At 41.6% G+C, this 25,062-nt stretch overlaps 1 protein-coding gene across 2 annotated transcripts in view; it reads left to right on the forward strand.

Moving 5' to 3' along the window:
- The window catches only part of SNX13 (sorting nexin 13), a 153,379-nt gene that overhangs the window by 33,545 nt on the left and 94,772 nt on the right, over positions 1 to 25,062 (forward strand). For both annotated transcript variants that reach the window (XM_056519755.1, XM_056519756.1), the window contains exons 3-4: positions 10,259 to 10,361; positions 21,340 to 21,429. In XM_056519755.1, the coding sequence (XP_056375730.1) occupies positions 10,259 to 10,361; positions 21,340 to 21,429 (193 nt within the window). The remainder of the gene's footprint in view (positions 1 to 10,258; positions 10,362 to 21,339; positions 21,430 to 25,062) is intronic.

A 25,062-nucleotide genomic window follows, 5' to 3' on the forward strand; every position in this document is an offset into this window, starting at 1 on the left:
TTTTTGATTTTTTTTTTTTCTGTCTGACCTCAGTGCTCTCTGCTGACACCTCTTTCCGTGTCTGGAACTGTCCAGAGCAGGATATGTTTTCTATGGGGATTTGTTCCTGTTCTGGACAGTTCATGAAATGGACAGAGGTGTCAGCAGAGAGCACTGTGGTCAGACAGGAAAGAAATTAAAAAAGAAAAGAACTTCCTGTGGAGTATACAGCAGCTGATATGTACTGGAAGGATTTAAATAGAGGTAATTTACGAATCTGTTTACTTTCTCGCACCAGTTGATTAAAAAGAAATAGTTTTCCCACTGGTGTATAAACTGAGGATATGCTGACTTTAATCTTTTGTATGGCCGGCAGTATTCTGTGGCGTCTAGGGGCACCTACATACAATATTTACTCAGATGTCACTTGTGAAAAGCGTCTTTATAAATCCATAATAAAGCTATTACATTTGTAGCTGACATAGGACGTGTAAACCTATCCTGGTGTGTTTGTGCATTGCATGACCTGCTCACCATATAATGCCTTGTATCCAGTATTTGCAGGGAAACTATATAGCCAGATTTGGGGCAGAGAAGCGTAACAGTGATTGTTTTCTGTTCTGGTAGATAGAGGTCGGAGTTATTTTCTGTGATCTCCACATACTCTAATGCACTGTTTCCCAACCAGTGTGCCTCCAGCTGTTGCAAAACCACTTCCAGCATGTCCAGGCTGTCTGGGCATATTGAGAATTGTAGCTTTTCAACAGCTGGAGGCACACTGGTTGGGAAACACTGTCCTAATGGGAATGTATAGACATTGTCACTAAAATGTTTATTTACCTTTTTTATATTGAATCAAGATAAATGCAGTATTACTGTTATTACAATTATTCAAATTATTTAGTGCTCCAGCTTATCCTATAAACAACCATTTACTAGACTCTATGGTTTATGTATTTCTTAAGTGCAACACAATAAAAGTTCAATTTAATGGCCTTAAGCCGATTACTCCCTATTTACTGCGGCTCTTAAGGAACTGGTTGTATAGATAGAAAGGCATCATGTGAGCTGTGTTCTCTGTGCCTATTAAACAGTTTATTGGAATTATTAGACACACTTGTACCATCAGCCTATTAACTGGATGCATAGAGCCTTATTTGTGTCACTTTACTATCTACTCTATCATGTTTTTTTTCAGTTTCTAGTCTTTGTGGCGCCTGCAGTTTGGGAGGTCAGCTTATCTCTGGGCAAAAATGCAGGATTTCTAGCCGAAGTTTAAAAATGTTTGTTATCTTTTTGGGGTGTTAAAGTGCTACTTTATTGTCACCATTAAAGGGGTATTCCAGGAAAAAAACTTTTTTTTTATTTTGTTTTTATATCAACTGGCTCAAGAAAGTTAAACAGATTTGTAAATTACTTCTATTTAAAAATAATAATCCTTCCAGTAGTTATCAGCTGCTGAATTTGAGTTGTTCCTCAGTGCTCTCTGCTGACACCTCTGTCTGTCTCAGGAACTGTCCATAGGAGTGAATCCCCATAACAAACCTCTAATGCTTCGAACAGTTCCTGAGACAAGCAGAGGTGTCAGCAGAGAGCACTGTTCTCAGAAAGAAAAGAACAACTCAACTTCAACAGCTGATAACTACTGGAAGGATTAAGATTTTTTAATAGAATTAATTTACAAATCTGTTTTACCTTATGGAGCCAGTTGATATAAACAAAAACGTTTTTTTCCTGGAATACCCCTTTAACTGATCAGGGGTGATTCTACCATGAAGCCACTAATGTTAACAGCCTCAGGATGGCTCTCAGGATGGAGCTTCTGTCAGGGTGGCCCAGTTGGAGGCTGATGGGACTTTGAAGAACCAGAAACATCGTAAGCTCTGCCAGACAGCGGGTGGTGATCATGGTGTCTGTCAGGCTGCTGAGGGCTTAAAGGAGTACCCCGCTGGAAAACTTTTATTTTTAAAAATCAACTGGTGCCAGAAAGATAAACAGATTTGTAAATTATTTCTATTAAAAAATCTTAATCATTCCAGTACTTATCAGCTGCTATATGCTCCACAGGAAGTTCTTTTATTTTGGAATTTCCTTCTGTCTGACAACAGTGCTCTCTGCTGGCATCTCTGTCCATTTAAGGAACTGTCCAGAGTAGGAGCAAATCCCCATAGCAAACCTATCCTGCTCTGGACAATTCCTAAAATGGACAGAGGTGTCAGCAGAGAGCACTGTGGTCAGACAGAAAGGAAATTCAAAAAGAAAAGAACTTCCTGTGGAGCATAGAGCAGCTGATAAGTACTGGAAAGAGTAAGATTTTTTAAATAGAAGTAATTTACAAAATCTGTTTAACTTTCTGGCAGCAGTTGATAAAAAAAAAAAAAAAAAAAATGTTTTCCAGGGAAGTGCTCCTTTAAAAGTGGTTGTATCAGATAACTGTGTAAGGGAGAGAGAACTTGTCTTAAAGCTGCAGATTATCTTTGTACAGGCAGCAGCTTCAATGGATTATAATTTCTGTTCTGCCAACCAACACCCCCGCCCCCCCAGCATAATAGTTTTTTTTTTTGCCCCATACTCCTAAACAAAGCCAAATACAGCAAATGTCTCCCACCTGTGTCCCAACAGTGCCACTTGCTAAGTGTCTATCCCCTTCTGTCCTTTCACTTCAGAGTGCCACTTTCTAAGTATACATCCCTTCTGCTCTTTTCCTACAGAGTGCCTGCAGTCTTTTGTCTCCCCCATACCATTTCTCCCTTTTCTTTGTATGTTTACATGCTCGTAACTAGCCACGGATCCACTGGCAATCAACTAATCTACCACTATTGCTGACTGTCCGCAGACCCGTACAAGTGAAAGGTAGCGCAACTTGCAGTGGATTTCTTGCAGAGGGAAACGCACTGTTAATTATGAGCATGTGAACATAACCCTAAGAGTAGGGTCACACACAGTGCATCCGCAGCATATTTTATGCTGCAGATGCGCCCGCCGGCGGCAGTCGCAGAGCTACTGCAGAGCTACTGCAGAGCTAGCTCCCAACTGCAGCCCTCTATGCAGTCGCTCTGTGACTGCCAGTGGCAGGTGTATCTGCAGCATAAAATATGCTGCGGATGCGCTGTGTGTGACCCTACTCTTAGGATTGTTTTTACAATTTCTTATTGAAAAGCAAGGAAACTAGAAATGTTGTGGTTGAAAACCTCAAATGCAATGGAACCTCATCCTGTGGTTTCACCCTTACACTGTCCACATTCAGGGCAACATAAAACTTGTGACAGATTCCCTTTAAATGGATTAAAGGGGTACTCCGGTGGAAAACATATATCTATATATTTTTTTTATCAACTGGTGCCAAAAAGTTAAATCGATTTGTAAATTACTCCTATTAAAAAATCTTTACTTTCCCAGTTCTTTTTAGTAGATGTATGCTACAGAGGAAATTAGGAAATTATAAGTTTTTTTAATTTCTTTTTTTGTCTTGTCCACAGTGCTCTCTGCTGACACCTGATGCCCGTATCAGGAACTGTCCAGAGCAGGAGAAAATCCCCATAGCAAACCTATGCTACTCTGGACAGTTCCTGACACGGACAGAGGTGTCAGCAGAGAACACTGTGGACAAGACAAAAAAGAAATTCAAAAAGAAAATTATTTCCTCTGTAGCATACAGCTGCTAATATTTACTGAAAGGATTGAGATTTTTAAATAGAATTTACAAATCTTTTTATTTTTCTGGCACCAGTTCATAAAAAAAAAAAAAAAAAAAAAAGTTTTCCACCGTAGTACATCTTTAATTTCCCTACACAGCAGGTGGATAGTGGGGTCACTGTGTGGAATCAAGGTGTTGGAGTTCTGGCAATCACATCCCCACTGATCAGGAAAAAAAGGCATATTATAGAGAAATACTATTACTTATTATAATGGAGAAAACATAATCTCTTATAGGGTTTATGAAAATGTTGTTTTCTAATACTTGATTTAAGGGGTTCTCCACCATAAGGTGATTTTAGTACGTACCTGGCAGACAGTAATGGACATGCTTAGGAAGGATCTGCGCTTGTCTTGGGGCTAAATGGCTATGTTGTGAGATTACCATAACGCTGTGGTTAGCTTTTTGTGAACTGGTATTTCCTGTTTGATTTTTCTTTTTTTCACTACAAATCCCACAATTCCATTTTCCTCCCTCCCACACACAAGCCACATCACCCATTGAAACATAAATGAGCTGCATCCATTCAAAAGACCTGTGGTTTTCAATCAGGGTGCCTACAGCTGTTGCATTAGTTTCAGATTGATCTCTCTCCCACCAAGCGATCGCTCCACCCATTGAAGCAGACAGGCTCCCTGTCATCAGCTGACTAGTGAGTCAGGTCTTGGCCACATTGTAACCTGGGAAAAATCTGAGACAACAGTCTTTTTGGATGCTGTTAAAAATAAATATTGGAGTGAAAATCACATAAGAATTGTGAGAAAACCATCACACACAGGTACAGACACTATATTATGAACTACACTAACTTTACAGCCCCTGTAACATAGTCAAATAAAAAAAAATCTTGGAATACCCCTTTAAAGGGGTTATCCAGGAAAAAACGTTTTTTTATTTATTAATCAACTGGCTCCAGAAAGTTAAACAGATTTGTAAATTACTTCTATTAAAGAATCTTAATCCTTTCAGTACTTATGAGCTGCTGAAGATGAGTTGTTGTTTTCTGTCTAAGTGTTCTCTGATGACACGTGTCTCGGGAACTGTCCAGTTTAGAAGCAAATCCCCATAGCAAACCTCTTCTACTCTGTTCAGTTCCCGAGACAAGCAGAGATTTCAGCAGAGAGCACTGTTGCCAGACAGAAAACAACAACTCAACTTCAGCAGCTGATAATTATTGAAAGGATTAAGATTTTTTTTTTAATAGAAGTAATTTACAAATCTGTTTAACTTTAACTGGAGCTATCAGATGATATAATTTTTTTTTCCTGGAATACCCCTTTAAGCCATTATAGCAGTGTTTCCCAACTAGGGTGCCTCCAGCTGTTGCAAAACTACCACTCCCGGAATACCCCTTTTTTCCTGGAATACCCCTTTAAGCCATTATAGCAGTGTTTCCCAACTAGGGTGCCTCCAGCTGTTGCAAAACTACCACTCTCGGAATACCCCTTTTTTCCTGGAATACCCCTTTAAGCCATTATAGCAGTGTTTCCCAACTAGGGTGCCTCCAGCTGTTGCAAAACTACCACTCCCGGAATACCCCTTTTTTTCCTGGAATACCCCTTTAAGCCATTATAGCAGTGTTTCCCAACTAGGGTGCCTCCAGCTGTTGCAAAACTACCACTCCCGGAATACCCCTTTTTTCCTGGAATACCCCTTTAAGCCATTATAGCAGTGTTTCCCAACTAGGGTGCCTCCAGCTGTTGCAAAACTACCACTCTCGGAATACCCCTTTTTTCCTGGAATACCCCTTTAAGCCATTATAGCAGTGTTTCCCAACTAGGGTGCCTCCAGCTGTTGCAAATCTACCACTCCCGGAATACCCCTTTTTTCCTGGAATACCCCTTTAAGCCATTATAGCAGTGTTTCCCAACTAGGGTGCCTCCAGCTGTTGCAAAACTACCACTCCAGGCATGCCCGGACAGCCAACGGCTGTCCGGGCATGCCGGGAGTGGTAGTTTTGCAACAGCTGGAGGCACCCTGGTTGTGAAACACTGCTTTATAGACTGTACTGTCACATTTTCATGTGGCTGAGAGGCTTCATAACGTGCAGCGGGTTTTATGGTGTATCTGCACTGTCACCTTTTTACATTTCTAGGATGTTTGCTACTCATCAGCTAAATATAAATGTGCCATTAGGACTGGTATCGGTGCCAGGCATATCCTGCAGCTGTTACACACGGAGCCCTCACCACTTACCCAGCTTCCCATGATTTATAGACCAATGGGAGAAAGAACCATGGGCTACAGTAGATTCCAGATTGTGTTACTGACCCGAGGATATCATAAAATCCTTATCTTATACTTTCTCCTTGAGCGAGCCTTGTTGTGCTTGTTTCTTTCCTGGAATTATTTACAAGTCTTGATGTTGTTATTGGCTCTGGCTTATACTGATACATAGAAGGTAGGTTGTTTTTTCTGCTAATCTTTGCTCTGGTTTATGTGCAGTCGCAATCCTCTGGACTCCGCACCAAACTTTTAACCCAATATAAGTAATGCAGGTTTTTTTCATAGGGTCCATTCATCCCCGCTATGATCTTCTGCAGTGAGATTGTAGACATTTTGAAATTGTGCAGTACAATACTATTTTTACTACCCACATTTTTCTTGATTCGCTTTCACAGCTCCTTTCTTCTTTTTCTATGGCTTCAGTCAGTACAATATCCACTTTAACAATACCACAGAGAGATACCGTACATATCCCACAACCTAAGGGCGGTTCACGCCTGAAACGCGTCATTATGCATTCCTGTACCTGTGTTTTGGATTTTATACCATAAAGGGACCTTTCTGCTATTTCCACGCTTGCTCATCCTTCTCATATCCCACTAACTATGCCAATTTTATACCCCAAAAAAATGCATGCCTTTAGCTCCCTATCAGTGGGCCAAGTATTAATTTCCAAATCTTTGCAATATGATTTTTTTATTCACGATTTAATATATCTCAAAGATAAATATGACCAGATTAAAAATGGTTGGATTCTCTGCTTTAGGGTATGTTCACACTACGGAATGCCGCTCAGGAATTATGCTCGGAGATCCCAAGTGGCTCCCAAAATTTTTTGACGCAATGCAGTCCGCTCGTAATTTAGTAGAAAGAATGAACATGTTCATTCTTTAAATGGATATTCCAGGATTTTTTATTTTTTTTATTTTATATCAACTGGCTCCAGAAAGTTAAACAGATTTGTAAATTACTTCTATTAAAAAAATCTTAATCCTTTCAATAATTAACAGCTGCTGAAGTTGAGTTGTTATTTTCTGTCTGGCAACAGTGCTCTCTGCTGACATCTCTGCTTGTCTCGGGAACTGCACAGAGTTGAGTTTGCTATGGGGATTTGCTTCTACTCTGGACAGTTCCTGAGACAGGTGTCATCAGAGAGCAGTTAGACAGAAAATAACAACTCAACTTCAGCAGCTGATAAGTTCTGAAAGGATTAAGATTTTTAATAGAGGTAATTTACTAATCATTGAAGCATAGCACAAAATGCAGTCGGCACCGCTACACAGGTGGATCCCCTGCTGTGATCAAGCTGCTGGATCCTACACACCTAGTTAGACGTTAAACCCCTTCGGCATGCGTAGGTAGTGCTCACGTTACAACAATGAAATGAACAACATAAATGTATATCCAAAAAGAAGGAATAACGGAGCACATACCAATGTTGCTTAAAGCAATAGTCACTTTATTTCATATCTTCGGTTTCGGGGTATACGGTAGAGGGAGAGTGAACCCGTGGCAGGAGGGGGAATGTCAGGCAACGGTCCGTGTCACGCTGGAATGCCTTCATCATCAGTTTAACTTTTAGGAGCCAGTTGAGATTATATATATATATATATATAAAGTTTTTTCCTGAAATACCCCTTTAATACCCTTAGTCATACAGGTAATATGACTAAGGGTTCCATGCGTTCCTGAAACACGTCACTGTTTTTGCCTCCACTCTACTGCATACTGCACCTGTATATGGAATGAAGAATTGAAGGTTTTATGTGCCCCTCCCAGAGCTGGACTCCTCCTTTCATATCCCGCAGTATATCCAGCATTGTCACACACTGTCTTTTTGTGTAGAGATTTAATGGTTGAGCTAACATTTTCTCTTGCTATTCATAATACAATAATACGATTCATTATTATAATTTTTTTTCATTCGGAAATTACTCTCTATGCAGTCTCTTAATGGAGTGTTTCCCAACCAGGCCCATTGCCAAGTGTTCCCCATAACGCAGCAGGAGTCTTATCAGGCCAGGGTCACATATATGTCTGCAACTGCACAGGATCGAAAAACGTTCCATACTGCTTTTTTTGATCAGTTGCAGCTTGAACACTGGTACGTCCTTTGGGGCACCAGATGGGTCACTGGATGCAACGGATTCAACTTGTATTTAGCATTCCCATCTGGGACAGCTGGGGATCACTAGAAATTAGAGCTGCACGATTTGGGAAAAATGTGCGATTGCGATTATAGAGGTAAATATTGCAATTTCCATATGTGATTGCAATATCATAAACAAATGGTGAAATACCCCAATTTCATGTCCAAGCTCCCCCATTTCACGTCTATCCCCCATTTCACATTCCCCCCCATTTCATGTCCACACACCCCCCTCCTCCATTTTATGGCAGTCCCCCCCCCCCCCCCCCATGTCTCATCCCCCCATCAATGTCATGCAGGGGCACGGGGAAAAATAAAAAGCCCTAATGCTTATCTAAGCCTCGTCCCCCACACATCCCGTTCTCCTCTATGCAGTCCGGTGTCTTATGGGACTTACAGGAACCAGCTGATTTTTGGGAACACAGAGAAGATACCGGTACTGCACGAAGGAGAACGCGATCTGCAACAGTTCTCCGGGGAACGGGGCTAGGTGAGCTACAAGTTTTTAGGTCTCCCCCGCATCCCTATTATTACTTAGGACAGTGTTTCCCAACCAGGGAGCCTTCAGCTGTTGCAAAACTACAACTCTAAGCATCATTATACTTGTACAATAATGGTGTTTCCCAACCAGGCTGCCTCCAGCTGTTGCAAAACTACAACTCCCAGCATGCCCACACAGCCTTCGGCTGTGTGGGCATGCTGGAAGTTGTAGTTTTGCAACAGCTGAAGGCACCCTGGTTGGGGAACACTGACTTAGCATTTGAATTTCTGCTGCAGGTAATCGCAAATTTTCCCGGGGGGCAATATCGACATATTGCAATTCGCTAAAATCTTGAAGCGCTTGCGATATATCGTGCAGCCCTACTAGAAATATATGACACCTGCCTTATTTCTACATGACAGATATTAAATTGATTCAACCTGCTCAAGAGTACTTAACAAAACAGTCAAATCATGTTACACAAAACATAGTGGCACCACTGCTCCTAAGCTTCTTTTCGGTAGTATTGAGAATTTGGGAGTAAGAGCACCCAAGAGAAAACAATTGTTTAGGGGCTCCATAAAGTTGGGAATCCCTAACCTATTACTGTCCTGCTTTACGTTTTATTCTGTTCAATATAATTCTTGAACGCCCACGGTGCATTACTTTTTCCAAATTTGCTTTTAGCAAAGTAAAATAAAATTGTTGCTGCTGTTTTCTATGTCACATTGACCATCACTAAGCCGGAAACAAGACTGCTTTAGCGACACAAGGGGATTGCGACACTGTAGTTGCACAATTAACGTTTCCATAGAAAAGCATTTAGCTGCACAATTTCCCTGAAAGTTGCACCAAACTTGCCTGCCATTAAAGAGTTAATCCCCTTCCCTCCCAGACATCTTTGGATAGGGGATAAGGTGGGGTTTCTGGCCGATCTCCGTGCCTGCACCTCAGTGTTCGCATTTATGTTCAGAACACTGTCTTTGGGTGGTTGTGGTCATGATGTCACGCCACTCCCCCTCCATTCATGTTTATGGGGATAAGATTTCTAGGGGCGGAGTACCCCTTTAATTTTAAAGGGGTATTCCAGGAAAAAACTTTTTTTTTTATATATATCAACTGGCTCCAGAAAGTTAAACCGATTTTAAAATTACTTCTATTAAAAAATCTTAATCCTTTCAGTACTTATGAGCTTCTGAAGTTAAGGTTGTTCTTTTCTGTCCAAGTCCTCTCTGATGACACCTGTCTCGGGAAACGCCCAGTTTAGAAGAGGTTTGCTATGGGGATTTGCTTCTAAACTGGGCGTTTCCCGAGACAGGTGTCATCAGAGAGGACTTGGACAGAAAAGAACAACCTTCACTTCAGAAGCTCATAAGTACTGAAAGGATTAAGATTTTTTAATAGAAGTAATTTACAAATCTGTTTAACTTTCTGGAGCCAGTTGATATATATAAAAAAGTTTTTTCCTGGAATACCCCTTTAATATCGGGACCAGAAAAAAAAAAAAAAAGATACTAGCAAGTCACATGTGCAACTTTTTTGCACTATAAAAACATAAGTTTTTATTTGGTGGCTTTCACAAATAACTTTAAGCTGTAGAATTGAGGAGCTGTGATTAGATATAGGAATCTAGATATATAGAGCTTATTTGTCTTTTTATTAACTACTGTGGCTTTTTTTCCCCCTCTAAAGCTCATGGATTCCTTTTTTCCTTTTTCGCTCTTAGGGGTTTTGTGGTCACGCTTCTTTTTGGAAAGATAACATCTGAGAAGTACCTGGAGAAATGTGAGCACTCCTTTCTTCCTCCAACCACTGCTGGAATCCCAAGGGTAGGTTAGTGTGATGTAAAATCTGTTTATATAAAAACGTGTGTGAAAATGTTGAAGGGAATAAAAATAATTAATAGGCTTTAAAGAGTTAAAGCCATCTGAATAAATGATGGCATATGCTAATGATTTGCTATCGTTTTTTGAGACTGAATAGCCTGGCAATATGCCACTATTTTATGAACTGGAATAACCCTTCCAGCAATGTCATAATGTCAAGGTGTCCGTAAACCTCTCATAACCAATCCTGAAGATTGTTAGACGTCTAATTATCTAACATGCATGGGGGACTTGTAAAGCTTCTACCAGACCGAAAATATGTCCACTTTGACTTGGCAAGTGTGAATGTTCATGGTAGTGATGGTAGGAATAGTTGACTGAACTAACCAACAAATATCTTTTTAATTTTACTTTTTTATCTGGTGACTCTTCAGGATAAACTGTCTGTGTATATGGGGAATAGCACTGTCTGGTCATTATATAACTTGTATATGGCATTTTCTATCCAATTTGTGCTGTTCAGTCCATAGACTTGTATGGGCAGCATTTAATCTGATCCCACAGTTAGCTGTTAGTTATCTTGTTATCTTGTTGGAGCTCTACTGATTGACAGTCATCAGAAAGCCCTGTTACCAAATTTCCAAATCTCATACCTGTGCACAATTTGTATGCACAGTGCAGGAATGAGATTTGGAAACAGGGCTCAGCTTCCAGCTGACTGTCCATCAAGCAGGAACAGGGATGTAATGGGTAGTGAGAAGGCATTCCAGGGGGCTTGACTCTATGCGCAAGAGAATAAAAGCATTTTTTTTTTTTACATTACGGACACACTGGCGAAAATATGAGGTACTACTTGTCTCCTTGTCCTAACCGCTATTAAAGGGGTACTTCACTGCTCAGCGTTTGGAACAAACTGTTCCGAAGGCTGGAGCAGGCACTGGGAGCTCGTGACGTCATAGCCCCGCTCCCTCATGACATCATGCCCACCCTCTCAATGCAAGCCTATGAGAGGGGGCGTGACAGCCGTCACGCCCCCTCCCATTGACTTGCATTGAGGGGGCTGGGTGTGACATCATGAGGGGGCAGGGCTATGACGTCACGAGCTCCCGTCTCCAGCGTTTGAAACAGTTTGTTCCAAACGCTGAGCAGCGGAGTACCCCTTTAAACAATAGAAGTGGTTTGGAACATGGATTGCAGCGGACAGACTCGCTTTATAACCCTATGTAGTAGCTGTTGGTCTTGAAAGGGTGAAAACAACTTTGTTGTTATCCTGAGAGGAACATTGATTGATATTATTATCATTATTATTTATTATCATTATTGTTATTATTTTATAAAAGTGCCATTGTAAGAACATCTGTAGACCTGAAGAGTAAAAGCCACATTGCCTGCCAGGCATATCCAGCCCTGCATAAGACTAAATGCATTTTTGGCACCATTTTATAATGTTTATGCAGGAATATCCAGTGAAACACATAACATGACACAGCTCAGTGCATTATTGCAAAAGGTTTGGTGTTGTTTCTCTTTATTTCTATTTGTAATAGTGTTTGGTGTTGGGCATTTTCTGATGCCATCGTCCATCTGCAGGAAGCGTCATATTAGCATACCGCCATGAGATCCGTTCCGTCAGTCACTTAGGAGATAATGAATGGATTACTTATATAGTGACCTCTATGTGGCCTCCCTGCTCTGGTTATATCATGGGTGTGTGCCTTAGATTGCCGTCATGCACCAGTTCGCTTCAGTAGATTGCAGTAGGTAGACTTAAGCAGTACTTACGTAGGTACACTGCCAGGAGCCAGTGTCTGGCCTTATTGGAATCAGTGACAGTAAAATGCAGACATAAAAAGGAACTTTTCTGGATCTAGGTTCCCTACTAGTAAAGTGAAATCATCAGGACGCTGCTGTTTTGTATCAATGATTTCTAATGTTACGTGCATGTTAGTTCTTGGAAAGTACTCTGGTTTACATTTTAGCACAGTTGGTTTTTGTTTTTGCATCTTTTATGCTACATAATGTGTAACTTGGACATTTGTTAAAGGAGTTGTCCGAGAGCTGAGGAAATTGCAGTAGCAGCAGAATATGTTAAAGGGGTACTCCACTGGAAAACATTTTTTTATATATATTTTTTTTAAATCAACTGGTGCCAGAAAGTTAGATTTGTAAATTACTTCTATTAAAAAAAATCTTAATCCTTCCAGTATTTATCAGTTGCTGTTATGATCCATAGGAAGTTCTTTTCTTTTTGAATTTCCTTTCTGCCTGACCACAGTGCTCTCTGCTGACACCTCTGTCCATTTTAGGAACTGTCCAGTGCAGGATAGGTTTTCTGTGTGGATTTGCTCCTACTCTGGACAGTTCCTGAAATGGACAGAGATGTCAGCAGAGAGCACTGTGGTCAGGCAGAAAGGAAATTCACAAAAAGAAAAGAACTTCCTCTGAAACATGCAGCAGCTGATACGTACTGGAAGGGTAAAGATTTTTAAATAGAAATAATTAACAAATCTGGTTAACGTCCAGGCACCAGTTGATTAAAAAAATATGTTTTCCACCAGAGTACCCCTTTAAGAATAAGGAAGGATTAAAACTTTTTTAATAGAAGTAATTTACAAATCTGTTTAACTTTCTGGCACCAGTTGATTAAAAAATAAATAAATAAATAAATAAATAAATGTTTTCCAGTGGAGTACCCCTTTAAGTAAAAAAACAATTATTACTCACTTGGTAAGTCCTCCCCCCAGTGCCGATGCTTTGGTGTTCCCCACTGATGTTAGTTTATTTTTCCGGTTTGAAGGTGCCTCATATCCACGTAGCTTCCGCTGCCAATCACTGGCCACACTGGTGATATCAGCACGGATGGCATGCAGCCACTCAGGCCAGCAAAATAAACAAAGATTACCATGGGCCATCAAAGCCAAAGCAGTATTAGATTTAACAGGTTTTATTTTATTTTTTTACTTTATAACCTTACTTGCAATTTCAACCCTTTTAACACATAACTGTCATCCGCTGTCAGAAAAGCACATTTATACAGTAACTATGGATGCCCAATAAAATAGGGGCCTAAAAAGGTAGGTGTATACCTTAGATCAGTGGTTCTTAACCTTGTTGGAGGTACTGAACACCACCAGTTTCATATGCGCATTCACCAAACCCTTCTTAATTGGAAAAATAAAATATGATTTTTTCTAATTCAAAACATAGGAGGTATATATTTAAGTATATATTTATGCATAGGTGCACAAAATGAACAAAACCATTAAGAACAAAGAACAAAAACATGATTTTCACACAAAACCATAATGAATATTTACTGCAAATCAGTGTGACTTCTGCTGTTGTCTTTGAGAGACCAGTTCAGAAATGCGCGGCTTTACCTTGGCAAGTGCCACTCTCATGTAGTTTTTGCAACAATGGCAGTGTTCCCCCACATTAGGCAGGCAGTGTTCCCCCACATTAGGCAGGCAGTGTTCCCCCACATTAGGCAGGCAGTGTTCCCCCACATTAGGCAGGCAGTGTCCTCCCCCCCCACATTAGGCAGGCAGTGATCCCCCCACATTAGGCAGGCAGCGTTCCCCCCACATTAGGCAGGCAGCGTTCCCCCCACATTAGGCAGGCAGCGTTCCCCCCACATTAGGCAGGCAGCGCTCCCCCCACATTAGGCAGGCAGCGCTCCCCCCACATTAGGCAGGCAGCGCTCCCCCCACATTAGGCAGGCAGCGCTCCCCCCACATTAGGCAGGCAGCGCTCCCCCCACATTAGGCAGGCAGCGCTCCCCCCACATTAGGCAGGCAGCGCTCCCCCCCCCCCCACATTAGGCAGGCAGCGTTCCCCCCCCCCCCCCACATTAGGCAGGCAGCGTTCCCCCCCCCCCCCCACATTAGGCAGGCAGCGCTCCCCCCCACATTAGGCAGGCAGCGCTCCCCCCCACATTAGGCAGGCAGCGCTCCCCCCACATTAGGCAGGCGGCGCTCCCCCCACATTAGGCAGGCAGCGCTCCCCCACATTAGGCTGGCGGTGTTCCCCCCACATTAGGCTGGCGGTGTTCCCCCCACATTAGGCTGCCGGTGTTCCCCCCCACATTAGGCAGGCGGTGTTCCCCCCCACATTAGGCAGGCGGTGTTCCCCCCCCACATTAGGCAGGCGGTGTTCCCCCTATTTAGGCAGGTAGACAGTTCCCCCACATTAGGCAGGCCAGTGGTCTTCAACCTGCGGACCTCCAGATGTTGCAAAACTACAACTCCCAGCATGCCTGGACAGCCAACGGCTGTCCGGGCATGCTGGGAGTTGTAGTTTTGCAATATCTGGAGGTCCACAGGTTGAAAACCACTGATGTAGGCAGTGTTCCCCCACATACATACAGCCTCCAGCCATATACAGTGTATGGCTGGAGGCTGTATGCCTGTGTACTGACCACTTCAGTCCTCCGACCACCGCTCCGGCTATAGCAGTAGGTCTCGGGACCGGTGGTCGGAGCACCGAAGATGACGTGCCGCTGGTTACTTACCAAGCTGGCCAGCGCGCATCTTCCTCCTTCTCTATCCTCCGGTCCTCGGCGCCTTCGTTTCCATGGGCGCACGCACAGGACGTCAGTGATGTCCCGGCGGCCCTGCTTTTTAAACTTAACGTGGGGCCGCAGTGAGTTCATTGTGATGGGGGGAATTGCCCCGTCGCTACAGGACGGGCAAACACCGGCTCTGCTCGGGGCCCCAAGCAATTGCTTGGTTTGCCTGTCCTGTTGCACCTCCCCCGCCGAACCCCCGGGACTGAATCACCAAACCTCTGGGGTTCAATCGAACCCAGGTTAAGAACCACTGCCTTAGATGATGGTTGCCATCTAATCGTCATCTTCCTATAAAAAGGGGCTAGTGCATTTTTATTTCAGTAGTGACAGATGAATTATTTGAAGGCAGACATGAAAGATTTGGATTGTTGTATTTCATCCGTCTCTCCCCCCTGATAACTGCTTCTGTAGGACTGGGATGCTGCCCCCATACACAATAGATTGGCTGAGCGCTCTATAATCAAGTTTCACGTAACTTACATCTAATGTGTAAGGCCAGCTTAACTCATCCAAAAAATGACCTTTTATCTTGGCTTCCTTTTATTATTATTATTATTATTATTATTATTATTATTATTATTATTGTAGTAGTAACATTGATTTCAAATGTAGAGTGTTGTGGGCATGCTCTGTGCCCGGTGCAGAGGTCAGCAGGCAGGGAAGAGGAAGAAGTTAGCCGTGACAATAACCTATTGTGAGTTATTTGCCTCCAGGTAATAATGGAGGAGGTACTTTTCATTGTATTCCTTGCTGTGATGGAATAACTGCTGAGAAGTGATTTCTGCACCGGAGGTGTCAGCCTAGTGTGAGGTTCAGTGTTCCACTTTAAAGGAAAACTATCGGTGTCACCGAACTAACCTGCTGCTACAGATGATAACCATAATTACCTGTCCACGATCTGTGCTTCCACTGTCCCGCTATTTTCCTCTGTTCTTTTCCTTCCAGGACTGGCTTGGGGCACCACTGCTGTTTGCTCGCAGGGGGGCCCAGCAGAGGAACAGCAGCGGTGACATCTGGAAGCATCGGCCATGCCCCTAGATTATAGGATTTTTTTTCTTTCTAAAAATCTTTTTTTCTTCTAAAAGTGAAACAAAGACACCAAATAAAAAAAAAAAGTTTAACATTAGTCATTTTCCGACAATATATTCCTTTTATCTCGTTAAATTTTATAATCCTCCCAGTTCACTGCCCCCCCCCCCCCTTCATGATAAACCACCCCCTGCCTTTATTTTTATTATTCTTTAGTTTTCTACCTTGATATCGCTCTGTATTTTCTTCTCAGTCAGATTCACAGACCCAGCAGGCTTGACGACATCTGAAGCCATACAGGGGAGAACCTCCTCCCTCACTCTGCTACACACAGCTCAGAGCAGTTCAGTGTGTGAGATGAGCTATGATTGGATAAGGCCGCACACACCCTCCTCAGCATTTCTGGATTTTGGGCTTCTGCCAGACCAGCAGGAGTCCAAAATCTGTGCAAAAGAAAATGTGCTCTGGACAAGTAGGGAGACACCTAGTGGCAGCTTTTTTAAACACAAATAAAACATAGAAAACTTCATTTTTTTTTTAAAACAAAATACCATACATTAGAAAGATTTTTTATTTACCATAAGGAGTGCAATAGCAAAAACTAGTTTTAATGAGTGCCCATTTAAATATCAAATAATATTGTTTTTTTCCATTCTCTTTTGTCCTGATGGTTAATTTTGTGACTTTCTCCTAGGAAGCCTGTCACTAGTTTCTTTAGACAGCATTATACACTGACAGACCCCTATGTCACAGTGATATATGACCGATTCTGAATGGCTGTGCCTTTCAGAGGAATCTTCAGTCAGGATCGGGGCTCTGAGTCAATGGGACAGCTTTGATTGACAGATCTCTTACTATTTTACATATAGCGACAATTTTTCAATTGGGGTCTGAAGACTCCTCTGATCACTCTAAACCCCGTTCCTGGCTGAAGATATAACTCTGATATGGCACTGCCATTCGGGGTTAGTCATATATCTCTGTGTATAGGGAGATTGATCGTGCCGGGTTCTCTTTAAAAACCTAATAATTACAAAAAATAATAAAATAATAATAAAAAAATATATATAAAAAAATAAATAAAAATAAATATATATATATGTATATGTGTATATTTATATATTTATTTATCTATTGCAATGAAGATCCCAGTTTCGATGATAAACCTCACATTAGTTTGGATGACTTCCCTCTACCGCCTCTCCAGCTGTTTGCCATATACATGTTTTCTCATGTTTCTTCTTCCCTCTTTTCGTGCCAATCTTATTTATTTGGAACATTATCAATACTTTCGACTAATCCTAATAAAAAAAATCCAGATCCAGTACATGAACATCTCTACAAAGATCCAGTTATACTTTATTTGCTCATAAAATCGGATCTGCCGGATAACACCGGTGTCTAGATTACTTTCCATAAAATAATCCAGGAAAAAAAAAATCATGAAAAAGTCCCTTTATAAAACTCTTGGATGTCAGGAGCGCAGGGCGATAATTTTTCTGGCTTTTCTCCACTATGGAAGGTTGTGTCGACATCACCTGAATTATTGCCCTACACGAAAATTTGTTTTGCTACTTATGAATGATAAAGTGAAGCAATAATAAATTCCGACATGGGGTGGAATTTTCCCATACTATCTCTGGCTATGGTACATCTGCAAGATTATACCTGTACAATACCAGTGTTTCCCAACCAGGTTGCCTCCAGCTGTTGCAAAACTACAACTTCCAGCATGCCCGGACAGCCGAAGGCTGTCCGGGCATGCTGGGAGTTGTAGTTTTGCAACAGCTGGAGGCACCCTGCTTGGGAAACACTGTACTCAACAATAGCAAACAATACGTTTTTATGTAGGAAATAGGAAAAAAAATACAGTATAAAGATAGGGGGCTGTGCACTGCCCTGAATGGTACAGTATATATTTTCCCTGGGATAATCTCTAGAGATGAGCAAATTTACAGTAAATTTGATTCGTCACAAACTTCTCGGCTCGGCAGTTGATGACTTATCCTGCATAAATGAGTTCAGCTTTCAGGTGCTCCGGTGGGCTGGAGACTTTCCTAGGACTGTATCCACCTTTTCCAGCCCACCGGAGCACCTGAAAGCTGAATTCATTTATGCAGGATAAGTCATCAACTGCCGAGCCGAGAAGTTTTTGACGAATGGAATTTACTGTAGGTTCGCTCATCTCTAATAATCTCTATAGAACACACAATTCTGCTCATTGTTTGTGTTGTCAGAGCAGTGCAAGAAAGTGAATCCGTTCTATATAGGAATTTTTTTATCCTTTTGAATAATTCATGAAGTGTCGTAACTTTTATAATTTTTTTTTTTTTTTTTTTTTTTTAATTCATTGTTTTTGTTATCGTGTTATGGTGTGTGGTTTTTTTTTTTTTTTTTTTTTTTTTTTTAGCCTCCTAAAATATTCTTGTTTTAAAGGGTACTCTTTAGGGGGAAAAAAATGTTTTGGTGCCAGAAAGTTATACAGATTTGTAAATTATTTAGATTTCAAAATCCTAAGGTTTTGTTCACTCGGCGGGATTTCTGTGTGGAATTTTGTGAAAGAATTCCGTCGTAATTTACTGTTTATGTATATAAACGGGATTCCGCAGTCCCATTCAGAAAGCAGAATTTCCGCTGCGGGCATTTCCACCACAGAAATTCTGCTTTTAAAAGTCTGCAAATATATGGGACCAGTCTTATATTTTGCAGGATTTCGCAGTGGATTCCGAACACAGAAATTCCACCGCAATTCAGTTCAGCCAGCTTTTGCTTATCAGAATTCCAGATGAAATTCCACCGTGTGAACATACCCTTAGTCTTTCAATAGTTATCAGCTGCTGTATGCTCCAGAGGAAGTTGTGTAGTTCTTTCCAGTCTGACCACAATGCTCTCTGCTGCCACCTCTGTCTGTCTCTGGAACTGTCCAGAGCAGAAGATGTTTGCCATGGGGATTTGCTCCTGCTTTGGAAAGTTCCTGACATTGACAGAGGTGTCAGCAGAGAGCACTGCGGTCAGACTGAAAAGAACTACACAACTTCCTCTGTAGTGTACAACAGCTGATAAGTACTGGAAGGATTAAGGTTTTTAAATAGAAATAATTTACAAAACAATTGATTTGAAAACCCTTTTTTCCCCCTCAGGAGTGCTCCTTTAAAGCGAATATTTCCTGACAGCAGTGCATTTTGGGAGCTTTACATTAGCCCACATTGAAGGGGAGAGAAATGCCGTCTGGTATTAAAGGAGTCAAGCCAAACAGCAATGTATATAAATTGATGAATCAAGGCAAACTATACACAACACTCAAGCATTATATGTGAATTTACAGAACTTTAAGCATAGCCCAAGCAAGCACAAGGCTACCTCATTCTGTTGATTGGATGGAGCTCCGTGGAGTATTCACACAAGTTTATAGCGTAATCCTGATGCTGTGTTCAGTCATTCAGTTTACATTGAAATCTGCAGCAGAAAATTCTGCGCATCAAATTTGCGCAGAATTCTGTACATGTGAGTAGAGCATAAAAGGACTCTGTCATCAGGAAATTGTTTATTTCATTCTTCATGTTCAGCTCCGTTAGCTTTAGCTCACCCCTATGGGATCTCGTCTGCAGCTCGAATAATTTAGAAAAACTCAGCATAACACGCAAAAATGCAGCATAATAGTTCCATTTATTCAGGCCATAAAAGTCACAGACACAGGTGTGAACACAAGTCACGCGTTTTGGCCATTACCGCCCTTCATCGTAATGCTATCGTTTTCCTGTTATACATAAAACAAAAGTAATAATAAAACACAATGCTAGTTTCTCCCTCCATGATCTATTAAGTTTGACAGGATCGATCTCCTTAGAAAAGCAAAGGGGAAGAAAGTGACAAATTAGTTGCAAGATTGGCCAGTGACAATCTCCTCCCAATTTTTAATACTCTGTTCGGAATAAGTGTCCTGTTAGACCCTATAACTTTGACTCTATGGGGACATTTATCATTATCTTTAGAGCCTTTTTTTACATTTTGCTTTTATTTGGCGCATGAAATATCGCACGTGCTCCAAAGCTACAAACCGTCTTGCAAAAGTAATTTCAGCTTTCACTTTGCAGTAGTAACGGATTGATCAAGTGTGAATGCCACACACAAAGTCGTAAACCATCCAAAACGCCGCAAATCTACACCAGCTCAGACGTGGTTTACAAAATACCTTTGAAGAGCACTTTTCAAAAGTTGCACAAAAAGTCACAGAGAAGATATACAGTGATCCCTCAACTTACAATGGCCTCAACATACAATAGTTTCAACATACAATGGTCTTTCCTGGACCATTGTAACTTGAAACCAGACTCAACATACAATGCTATGGAATCTGCGATAAGGTGTCAATGGCTGGAAGAACTGACCAATCAGAATGGACATTTCACTGGTAAAACCCCTGTAGTCCTAAAGTGCATGCACTGACTGGTGTCTGGTATGCCCCCTACAGTACAGGGAGGTATTACATGTTCTGTACTCTTTACCTGTATTACTGAAGTGTATGCACTGACTGGTGTCTGGTAGCGCCTCCTACAGTACAGGGAGGTATTACATGTTCTGTACTCTTTACCTGTACCAGGGTTAGCTGCTCCTTTGGACACCAGGTGAGGGCGGCTCCATTTTCCTTTTTTTTAGGACATTGCTTGTTCTGTACAGGACCCTGAAGAAGCTTCTGTCCTCTACATAGACCAGTGTTTCCCAAAGAACGTGCCTCCAGCTGTTGCAAAACTACAACTCCCAGCATGCCCGGACAGCCTTCGGCTGTCCGGGCATGCTGGGAGTTGTAGTTTTGCAATAGCTGGAGGTGCCCTGGTTGGGAAACACTGACATAGACAGTGATTACAGCTCCCAGCATCTTTAATCCTTAATCTCCCATCTTTAATCCTCACTTTTTCCTATTTTTGGATGACATTTTGGGGCTTCAGAACCAATTACCAGGTTCCCATAGAGTTATGGTCTCAACATACGATGGTTTCAACATACAATGGTCGTCCTGGAACGAATTAATATTGTAACTTGAGGGACCACTGTAGTTTTATTAACCCCCCTAAATAAGGATAGGCGTTCAAATTCTTCTCTGGTAAAACACTAGGGATGGATCAGCAGTCATCACACAGTTAACAATACTGTTGTCTAAAAGTGATGGGGACAGCTCTCCACCTGCTCCCATCTCCTTCACCGTGACCATTGCACATGGTACAGAGCATGCCCACTACACTCTCCCATTGAAGTTAATAGGTTTGTTTTTCTCATGTCCAGGTGCCAGCTATAAAGCATATATAAGGAATGGTTCTTGCATACAACTGATAATATTTAAAGTTTTTAGATTTCATAAAGTAATTGAATTTCTTTCTTATTCTTCAGGTCGTAGAAGAAATGAAACGTGAAGCTAGACCCATCAAGATTGACAGAAGAGTGACCGGTGCCAATATGATCGATGAACCCCTGCAGCAAGTAAGCATTTTCTTATTTTATTCTTAAAGGGGTACTCTGGTGGAAAACATGTTTTTTTAATCAACTGGTGCCTGGACGTTAACCAGATTTGTTAATTATTTCTATTTAAAAATCTTTACCCTTCCAGTACGTATCAGCTGCTGGATGCTCCACAGGAAGTTCTTTTCTTTTTGAATTTCCTTTCTGTCTGACCACAGTGCTCTCTGCTGACACCTCTGTCTGTCTAAGGAACTGTAAAGAGCAGGAGCAAATCCCCATAACAAACCTATCCAGCTCTTGACGGTTCCTGAGACAGACAGACAGGTATCAGCAAAGAGCACTGTGTTCAGACAGAAAATAAATTTAAAAAGAAAAGAACTTCCTGTGGAGCTTACAGCAGCTAAGTACTGGAAGGATTATGATTTGTAAATAGAAGTCATTTACAAATCTGTTTAATGTTCGGGCACAAGTTTTTCACCGGAGTACCCCTTTAATTCTTAGGTTCACACATTCTCTATTTTGCTGCATATTTTTTGCAGCTGATTTTGCTACCCACTGACTTCAATGGGTAGGAAAATATGCAGCAGTAAATATGAAGCAAAACATGTGACCCTTCCCTAAATCTTATTTCACCTATATGCAAGACAAAGAAAGTATAAGACCTAGTTAAAAATATTATAGATGGAAAAATTAGACCTTTGAAAGAACGGGAAGCTATAGGTCATTACCTGATCTTTTTCCCTAGAAGATTTATTGTTTCAGATGTGTAATTAAAGCTCCGTTTTCCCCATGTAGCCGGAATATTGAATTATCTCCACAAGGAGATCATTATGCTAAGTCCTCTGAAATAGAAGGCAGTCTGTCTCAGGAGGGATTTTTCCATCAGCATTCTCAAGATGTCTGGTTTAGTAAATGTTTGTTTTCTCCATGAAATACACCTTTTCTTATATTTTTGTGTTGCACTGTTCCGCGTGGAAATATATTGCCGAATTGACAACTGGCTATTAATAATTCCCCTAATTAATGGGACCCCTCTCGATAATGGGGATGAATTATCAGTTTATTAATTCTTTTCCAGAAGGAATAAATGAGAAGCAGCACGTTAGTGCAGAGTCCTAAGAAAATATATTCCCAAATTATTTTATGCAGGTATTTACTAATACAGGCATAGTTGAAGGCTATTACAGACCTCATTTATTCTATTAGATTATTAGATACGATAACATCCACTAACAGTACAACTTTTTCAAAGCTCAAATCCACCACATTTTATTTGGAAACATTAGCAAATATGGTGGCATTTTTTTGAAACGGTCAGGGACACTCCCCATTTCATGGTTTGTTTTTTATGGGAAATTGGAGGATTTTGAGAAGCCTTGTTTTTTGGGAAGCACAGACTGTCGCAAATTGTGTCTCACGCAGCGTGTGACACATTTTGGGAGCACAGCCCGAGGTAAAACTGTCGGGAACACGATAGTAGATAAGGGCCAATATGTCATAAATCCCATGATCTCCAGGGGGCGTGGCTATGCTTCAGTGGGTGGATGGAGAGCAATACTCCAGTTAATCCTTTCCACCCTGCTATCCACTGCAGCTTAACCACGCCCCCTGCAGACCATGTGACCTACAACATATTGTCTCCAGTATCGGTTGTCTGGATATAATGCTGGTGATATGAGGATGTCTGGTTCTCAGGCTAGATGCATTTCAGGGATCTTTCCCTTTCTTCAGTGACAAAAGAAAGGGAAAGATCCCTAAAACACGTCTAGCCTGAGAACTTGAAATCCCCAGAGGACCAGTATCGTATCCAGACAGCCGAGGATCCACTACGCTAGCCAAGCTGGTGTTTGCTTCCCGCCACAACACACGCGCCTCTCCTCCACGAGGCTGCAGAGAACACAGCCTGCCACTCTCCGCGTATGCTCGCTGGGAGAGACGGTCTACCCTTACAGGCAGCCGCCCCGTACAGCTTGTAGCGCTGTGGATCGAGAACAAGAGAAGGATCGCACCACACTAAAGGACTGGTGAGCGGGGACATAGTGCCCATATGGATTATATCATTACACCTCTCTCAGGATTACATCGCAGAGCATTATCACACTGCCTGCTAGAGCCTCTTGCATAGGAGAACACAGCACTGTTTTGGAACTGTACAGAGTACTTTTCTCCACAGGAATACAATAAGTACAAATTGCTACATAGTAGCACCGTATATCTATTACTGAACTATTGGAACTGTATCTAGTACTTTTTTCCACAGGAATACAATAAGTCCAACTGCTACACATGTAGCATCTCTAGACTTTCTTTATTGGGCATCAAATTTCCTTTACAGGTTGCCACACAAGCCCTGAGCACTTTTTAAGACTGTCTGGATATTTATGAAATTATATTGTTTTTATACCATGCTTAATTTAATTTTTAAAGGGGACATGTTTTTAAATTTGTATAGTTTTTATTATTTTTTTATTTTTTTTTATAGTGTGGTTTTTTGTACTTGTAGTGTAATATCACTATAAATATTTAATCCAAGTCTATTTGGGGATTTGGCCGCAGGGGCAAATCTACCCACTAACCGATCCAATAGTTTATAATAAATAATCTTTTCACCCTTTCTTAGACTGCATTCACATCTCGTTTTACATTACGGGTGCCGGATCCGGCTAGGGGAGGGACAAACAGGGCTCTCCTGTACCCACGCCGGACCAGCGCTGAACTCCATTTACTTTAATGAGCCGGCCGGAGTCAAACGGTGACTCCGGTCGGCTCATTTTTGACCCGTCCAGTTTTGTGACCTGACCTAAAACCGTAGTATACTATGGTTTTAGTTCTAGTCAGGAAGCCGCATACGGGTCAAAAATGAGCCGACCGGAGTCACAGTTTGACTCCGGTCGGCTCATTAAAGTGAATGGAGTTCAGCGCTGGTCCAGCTGGGGTACGGGAGAACCCGATTTGCCCCTCCCCCAGCCGGATCCGGCACCCGTAATGTAGAAACGAGATGTGAATGCAGCCTTAGTGTTCATGTGATCTTATTCCTCCTTCTTTTCTTTCATCTTCCCTCTCCTACCCACATCCCTCTACCCATTCTCACTCTTCCATTTCCCTATCCCACAAGAGAGAACTTGAGAACGGTCACCCCTATGATCATTACACTAATACCCTTATTTCAGCCTATAGCTAGGTTTCCACTTTTTTTTTTTTTTTTGGGGGGGGGGGGGGGGGGGGGGGGCAAAAACGCCAATAAAAATGCCTATTCTGCAGCATGGCTTTTTTTGTGTGAAAAAAACGCTGCTGCCAGATGTTATCTGCAGGTCAATAGGGAACAGCAAATGCCATATCCAGTTTGTGATTTTCATTGTGGTTTTTTTTTAATCCTCTTGGCGTTTTTCAGCTATTTTTGGCTACTTGGCAGCTTTTCTAAAACGACCTCTTGTTGAGACTTTGGCGTTTTTATTTATTTATTTTTTCAGGAAAATCTTGGCGTTTTCCTCCCATAGAAGTCTATGGGAGTGAAAGAATGCCAAGAAAAATGCCACGTGGGTTTTAACTTTGGCGTTTTTGCAGGCAGTTTTTATTCTTTTTTTGGACTTTAACGATCCAAAAAAGGGATGGAGTTACCTTTATTTTAAATTAAAATTTATCAAAATATATCTT

Source organism: Hyla sarda, chromosome 5 (assembly GCF_029499605.1).
Source record: "Hyla sarda isolate aHylSar1 chromosome 5, aHylSar1.hap1, whole genome shotgun sequence".
Classification (NCBI taxonomy): domain Eukaryota; kingdom Metazoa; phylum Chordata; class Amphibia; order Anura; family Hylidae; genus Hyla; species Hyla sarda.